The 7,671-nt window shown below is 42.8% G+C and overlaps 1 protein-coding gene across 1 annotated transcript; it reads right to left on the reverse strand.

Moving 5' to 3' along the window:
- Window positions 1-1,708: 1,708 nt before the first annotated feature.
- LOC143591025 (uncharacterized) lies at window positions 1,709-2,943 on the reverse strand. Its single transcript, XM_077071349.1, has 4 exons — window positions 2,719-2,943; window positions 2,561-2,676; window positions 2,141-2,371; window positions 1,709-2,063 (listed from the first exon to the last, which is right to left on the reverse strand). The coding sequence occupies exons 1-4, from the start codon at window positions 2,941-2,943 to the stop codon at window positions 1,709-1,711; spliced, it is 927 nt and encodes a 308-aa protein (XP_076927464.1).
- Window positions 2,944-7,671: the final 4,728 nt, after the last annotated feature.

The following is a 7,671-nucleotide window of genomic DNA, read 5'->3' on the forward strand; positions in this document are numbered from 1 at the left end:
TATATTTGACTCGGACGCGGTAAGACATAAGCACGTGACACGAGCCTTCCCACCACGAGTCAAACCGGAGTAATATATTTGACTCGGTCACGGCTTAACAAACCTAAACACGTGATACGGGCCTCCCCACCACGAGTTAAAACTCGAGTAATATATTTGACCCAATCATAGTTTAGCAAAATGACGAGCCTCCCCACCATGAATCACGAGATTAGAAGTCAAGGATCCAAGTAATATATTTGACCCGTCCAAATCATGATTATGCAACATGAGCCTCCCAACCACGGGTTAAACCCGAGTAATATATTTGACCCTGTCACAAATCATCAAGCACACACACATCAATAGGCTTACTCACATAAATCTTAGTCACAATGAACTAAATAATATCAACAAGGGTAGACTATAGGTTAATATGTATAAGTCCTTACAAAAGTATAACTAATACAAGTAAGTCTACACATATTCGCTTAAACAGTTTAACAAGTAAAAACATAGTAAGGTGCGTATGCTAGCCCAAAACGTAAAAAGGTAAAAAGGGGCATCATGAATGCACCTGGCACGAGTCACACTAATAGCAATGAGCTAGAGAACCCCTAAGTACTTCCACAAATCAAAAGCCTGTCGAATTGCACATAAAGGTTACTAACTAAACCGTACCGACTCGCTTATCCTACGAGGCGTTCTAACATAATTTGATTGACCTAAAGCCCCATCCATACAAATTCAAATTACATCAGCCCCCGAGGGCTCGTATTTACCAAAACCACCCTTAGTTAAATCCGGGGACAAGGATTTCCAAACTACACCCGAAAGTCGTTAATTGTGTCGAATACGCGCGTTAACAAGTTGTTTAAGTAATTATCAACCAACTCAGCCCTGTGTGGATAAAATTTAGTGTAATTACAGCCAACAAGTCCACACGATACTTTACGGGTTAAATGGGTCGGCAATTCACTTGTACAACGCACAAACTACCAATCAAACAAGAATTTGCATTGTACCAACCTGTTTGAGCAACCGACAACCAATTCAGCATCGCTCACTTAAAAATTAAGTTCTTCACAGCCCGTATACCGAGCCTACACAATCTGAATTGGTTGTTAATCTCCTCAAACAATGTGCGAAACGCATCAATCAACAATCTAGACAACCGAAATCCTAGTTTTCAATCTATCGACAATTGACCAATCAAATGAACTTCGTTGCTCACGATATTAAAGTATGATATATATGATAAACATAGGAAGATGATGGACAAAAACTTCACTTTAAGCAGCCCCAAAAGATACTCAATTGGGCAACCACCGGTTAAGCCTAAAACGAACATTTTTTGACCAATAAGCGAGCAATTAAGATGAATTATGGTGAAAAAGACTTGCATTGATATAATGACAACCTTGAATTGGAGTTTGATTCCTTGGAATGGCTGGAAAAAGAAGAAAACGATGGTGTGGTGGCTGCTCTACTTCGCCAATCAGACAAGGAGAGAGGAAAAAGGAGTTAGGGTTTTTAATATAAAAATTTTACACTTTGGCCCTCATACTTGCAAAATGTAATATCTTGGACCAAAAGTTAAATATCATGACTTACAAGAATGGCTAGGAGGGTCCCTTAAGAATGCCAGATCGGTCCTGGTTAATATACAAACTTTACAAGGCTTGATTCCTTTTTAATGAAATTTATAGGTGTTACAAGTCCATCCACCTTACAATGGGATTCGTCCTTGAACCCGTTGTAACAGGAACAGCTGCGGGTACAGCTTCATCATCTCATCCTCGGACTCCCAAGTAGCCTCGGAACTCTTACGGTGCTTCCACTGCACCTTTACCAGCCTAACCTCCTTATTCCTCAAACGCTTTTCCTGACGGTCAAGAATGGCGATAGGCTCCTCAACATAGTTCAACTTATTGTCGAGCCACCAAGAGGCACATGGGTCTCCTCGTCTTCCAAACATTTCCTTAGATGCGACACATGGAATGTAGGATGAATCCCAGCAAGCTCGGCAGGCAAATCCAGTATATAAGCTACCTCCCCAACACGGGACAAGATACGGAACGGACCTACGAATCTCGTATTAAGCTTCCCCCACTTACGAAAACGAAATGATACCTTTCCAAGGGGAAACCTTTAACATAACCTGATTTCCGGCCTCGAATACAATAGCCTTCGCCTTTTATCCGTATAGGACTTTTGCTTGTCTTGAGCGGCCTTCATAAAAGCCTTAATCTTATCAAGTTTTTTAGTGGTAGCCTCAACCACCTCCAAACTACACAATTGCTTCTGACCAATGGAGGCCCAATAGACGGGAGTCCTACACCCGCGTCCGTTTAATATCTCAAATGGCGGCATCCCAATAGTGGCGAGATAACTGTTGTTATAAAAAAATTCTACAAACGGAAAATGATGATCCCAACTACCACCAAAGTCAATAACACAAGCCAGCAACATATGCTCGAGAGTTTTTATGGTCCTTTCGGATTGACCATCCATCTTCGGGTGATAAGCAGTACTAATGAGGATTTTGGTACCCATCTCCTTATGAAACCTTTCCCAAAACCTGGAGGTAAAACGCATGTCCCTATCCGAAACAATAGACATAGGCACTCCATGCCTAGAAATAATCTCACGAATAAACAGATCGGCCAGCTGGTCGGAATTATAAGTCTCTCGAATCTGCAAGAAATGAGCGCTCTTAGTCAATCTATCCACAATTACCCAAATGGTGTCATTATTACTCCTAGGGGTGCGAGGCAGTTTAGTTACAAAATCCATCATAAGATGCTCCCACTTCCACTTGGGTATTTCCAAGGGTTGAATTTTCCCGAAAGGCTTTTGGTGCTTAGCCTTAACATTCAAACGCGTCAAACATTTACTCACATATTGAGCCACCTCATACTTCCTCATAGGCCACCAGTAATTCTTCTTGAGATCTTGGTACATCTTAGTGGCGCCTGGATGAATGGAATATCGCGACTTGTGAGCTTCATCTAGAATTTTACTCCTAAATCCCCCATACCTGGGTACCCATAAACGACCATCTTTATACTTCACCCCACCACCGATGTCTTCCTACAACTTTTCTTGACCCCATATAAGCTCCGATATAATTCATTCCACCTGTAAGGCCTTGTTCTGAACGTTGGCTATCTGCTTCAAAATATCGGGCTTTAGAATAATCTGATAAGATTTCACACGAATAGGTTTCGGCCTCTCCCTCCGTCTCAACGCGTCGGCCACCACGTTAGCCTTACCGGGATGGTACATAATTTCAAGATCATAATCCTTAATTAATTTCAACCATCGACGCCGCCGCATATTCAGTTCCTTTTGCTCGAAGAAATACTTTAAGCTCTTATGATAGGTGTAACTGACACAAGGGATACCATACAGATAATGTCTCCACAACTTAAGCGCAAACACGACCGCCGCCAGTTCCAGGTCATGGGTAGGGTAATTTGCCACATGAGGCTTTAACTGTCATGAGGCATAAGCTACGACTTGACCCCGCTGCATAAGAACGCACCCAAGCCCCTGGTAAGAAGCATAGAATAGACAACCAGGTCGTCGGTACCATCAGACAAGGCTAGAATCGGAGCATGCGTTAACCTATTCTTTAATTCAAGGAAAGCCTCCTCCTGATCAGCACCTCAAACAAACTTAACACTCTTCTTAGTCAACTTGGTCAACGACGAAGCTATTTTCGAAAAGTCCAGAATAAATCGACGATAATACCCCGCCAAGCCCAAAAAGCTACGAATTTCAGACCGTGACTTAAAAGATTCCCATTTATTTATGGCTTCCACCTTTGCAGGGTCCACCAAGATGCCATTTGGGTTAATAATATGACTCAAGAATTGAACCTCGCGTAACCAGAAAGAGCAATTAGAAAATTTGGCGTATAACTTATTTCTTAGTAGAGCATCCAGAACTTCCATGAGCTGACGAGCGTTATCGATTTCGCTTTTGGAATACACAAGAATGTCGTCGATGAAAACAACAATAGAATGGTCAAGCATTGGCCTACACACCCGGTTCATAAGATCCATGAACGCAGCCGGTGCATTGGTTAAACCGAAAGACATCACGAGAAATTCATAATGTCCATAGCGAGTGCGGAAAGCGGTCTTAGGAATATCTTGCTCACGAATTTTCAGATGATGATTCCCCGACCTAAGGTCGATCTTCGAGAACCAACTAGCTCCTTGGAGCTGATCAAATAAATCATCGATCCTTGGTAGAGGGTACCGGTTTTTCATGGTAAGTTTATTCAATTCATGGTAGTCAATGCACATCCGCATGCTACCGTCCTTCTTCTTGAAAAACAAGACCGGGGCACCCTAAGGTGAGATGCTCGGTCGAATGAAGCTTTTGTCAAGCAAGTCTTCCAATTGGGCCATAATTTCTTTCATTTCCTCCGGTGCTAGGCGATAAAGTGCTCGAGCAACGGGTTTGGCACCAGGAACAAGGTCTATCTAAAACTCGACCTTGCGATCCCGCGGCATATCTGACAATCATCTGGAAATGTATCCAGGTAATCCTGAACAATGGGAACATCACCGACAGTAGCAACCTCGGTTTTCACATTTATAACATACGCCAGATACGCCCCACAACCTCGCTGCATAAGTTTTCCCGCGTTAAGCATGGATATAATGTGTGGTGTCGCACCACTCCGATCAACGAAGGCAGTGATCTGGCTCCAATCCGGAGCCCTTAGATGCACAAGTTTCTGACCATAGATAATTTGAGCATCCATACTAGCAAGCCAATCCATCCCAAGCACCACATCAAAACAGCCCAGCGGCATTAAATTCAGCCGCACCGGAAATCTATACCTAGACAACTCAATAAAACAACCCTTAATAGCTCTAGACACATAACAGATTTCCCTACAATGACCTCAACCTCAAATATATCCTTTACGTGCTCGGGTGATTTATTTATTGCGGAACAAAAAGTGGTAGTCATAAAACTCCTACTGGCACCCGAGTCAAACAAGATCGAAGCCTGTAATTCATCAAGTAAAATGGTACCTGGAATGATAATACGCTACTACTTAGCTAAACAAATAGACATACATTCCCGAAAGAAGGAGGAATTTTAAACGATAGGATATATCAAAAGAATAAGGAAAAGAGTACTTGAAAAAACGTCTGCGTCGTCCTTCGCTTCTTTCTTAGAGATGTTGAAAGCCCTCGCCTTGGCCTTCAGTTTGTCTTCCACCTTCCCTCTCGAGGAAGTCCCCTGCTCGGAACCCTCATCTTAAGATCAGGACACCTAGATGGCAGGTGCCTGGACCCCCTACACCGAAAACAAGTCAATGTCGGGCATTCGAAGCGAGCGTGGCTAGTCTTCGCACAACAGAAACAAGGAACTGGCCCTGATCTACACCCCCCGTATGCGGCTTCCCACACTTTCTGCATCTATCCAACATCGTACTCCCCCTATGATCCGAAGTCTCAGTTCTCGCCTTCTTCCTAGCCGAAATAAAGTTATTTCCCCCGAACCATTTACCATTGGAGTTAGAATTTGAGTTCCAGGTCTTCTTAGTCTCAGCTGGCATTATCTTCTCTCTCTGATCATACCAAGTACCAGCCAGGGTAACCACCAAATGGAAGAAGCTCATGTCGGTGGTCACCACACACCTACGAATATCCACCGGAAGACCCTTCATGTACTTTTTGATTCTTTTAGTTTTAGGAGTAACCAGATCGGGACATAGACGAGCCATTTGGTTGAACTTCGTAGTATACTCATGATGGGTCATATTACCCGCTTCCACGATCAAGATTTCCTGCTCAATCTTGTCCAATTCATGTGGAGGACAAAACTGATCGAGAATCAACTGCTTTAACTCCTCTCATGTCTGAGCCAAATTGTCCCACCAACACAACGCCTTAGAACGAAACAAGCAGTAGCAAAAGTAATCATATCCTCCCCCTTACACTTACTGATCCCCAACACAGCTTCCACTTCTCTTACCCATTAATGAGCTGCCGACGCATCCTTAGTACCATCGAAAGTGGGAGGGTCACACTTCTTGAAATCCCCATACGAACAACCCCGAGCAGTGATACTAATCGCACGAACCTCTTCGTCATCCTCACTCGGCACAATTACCTCAGCTTCATCCCGAGTCTTCTTATCCTTTCCTCCCTTATCCGAACTCTTACCAACAATCATTTCTTCCATATCCCTAACAGCGTCAGCAAATATCTTGGGAATTGCGCTATGAATAACCTGATAAACCTCATCTGCGATGGCCGCGCGCATGGAAGGATCTAATGTGGGGTTATCCCCCTCCTAAAGAATTGGGGTCTCCTCTTTCTTAGGAATCGGGTTCTCTCTCTCAGTCTCGACCTGTGGCTTACGACCACGACCACGACCACTGGGAAGACATCTTTTAGCTGTACGAGTAATGGTCATGTCTTATCCCTACAAAGACAGAACTTTAACATGATCAAGTACAAGTAGTATTTAGAACATGGAAAGTAAGGGTAAACTGCTAATTACATTGATCAAGTGTGATTAGTCGTTTACTTTACCCGCCCGTCCTATGCACCCCCGACCCTTAACCATATTAGCATCCCATATAACACTTAAGAAATTATGCACATAATGGAAACCTAAGGCTTATAAGGATAATTAAACAAATAAAAATTACCTCTTGGCGTGCAGCTACTCGTGGTTGGCATTTCCAGTCCCTTCTATCAGTTCGAGTCCAAGCAGTCAAGAATGCTTGGATCCCACAAACCTTGGCTCTGATACCAACTTGTAAGACCCCGAAACCCGGGAATCCTATTGTTGGTCATCATACCCAAAATTCTCAAAATTTTAAAACCCAAAACAAATTCATTTTATTAAAACCAGTTTAGAGTAATAAGCGGCGGAAAATAATAAGTATCAAAACCCCAAAACCGGGGGACATGTGCCTAAAATCCAAAATAGAACATGGTTTGTTTTATTTAATATCTTTGACTAGAGATGCCTTCAACCGTCCGAGTAGTCTCCAGCACGTCCAAGCGATAACCTCCAATCCTAAACCTGAAAGTCAAACTAACATACACACAAAGTCAGCTTGAGCTGAGTGAGTTCACGTTTTGGTAAACAACATTCATAATTTATTTCAAAAGTTGCAAATATAAAAAAAGTAGAGGAAATAATACACAACTAAATAAATAAATACTAGGTAACGTTTCCTCGGTCGAACACGTGTATACGGGCCTCCCCACCACGAGTCAAGAATTGAGTAATATATTTGACTAGGACGCGGTAAGACATAAGCATGTTACACGAGCCTCCCCACCACGAGTCAAACCCGAGTAATATATTTGAGTCGGACACGGCTTAACAAACCTAAACACGTGATACGGGCCTCCGAACACGAGTTAAAACTTGAGTAACATATTTGACCAGATCACGGTTTAGAAAACGATAGGTCTCCCCACCACAAATCACGAGACATGAAGTCAAGGATCCGAGTAATATATTTGACCCATCTAAATCATGATTATGCAACACGGGCCTCCCCATCACGGGTTAAACCCGAATAATATATTTGACCCGGTCACAAATCATCAAGCACACACACATCAATGGGCATACTCACATAAAACTTAGTCACAATGAACTAAATAATATCAACAAGGGTAGACTATAGGGTAATAT

This window comes from Bidens hawaiensis, unplaced genomic scaffold (genome assembly GCF_021521415.1).
Source record: "Bidens hawaiensis isolate Kalapana, Puna unplaced genomic scaffold, B.hawaiensis_p1.1 tig00039127_1, whole genome shotgun sequence".
Lineage (NCBI taxonomy): Eukaryota > Viridiplantae > Streptophyta > Magnoliopsida > Asterales > Asteraceae > Bidens > Bidens hawaiensis.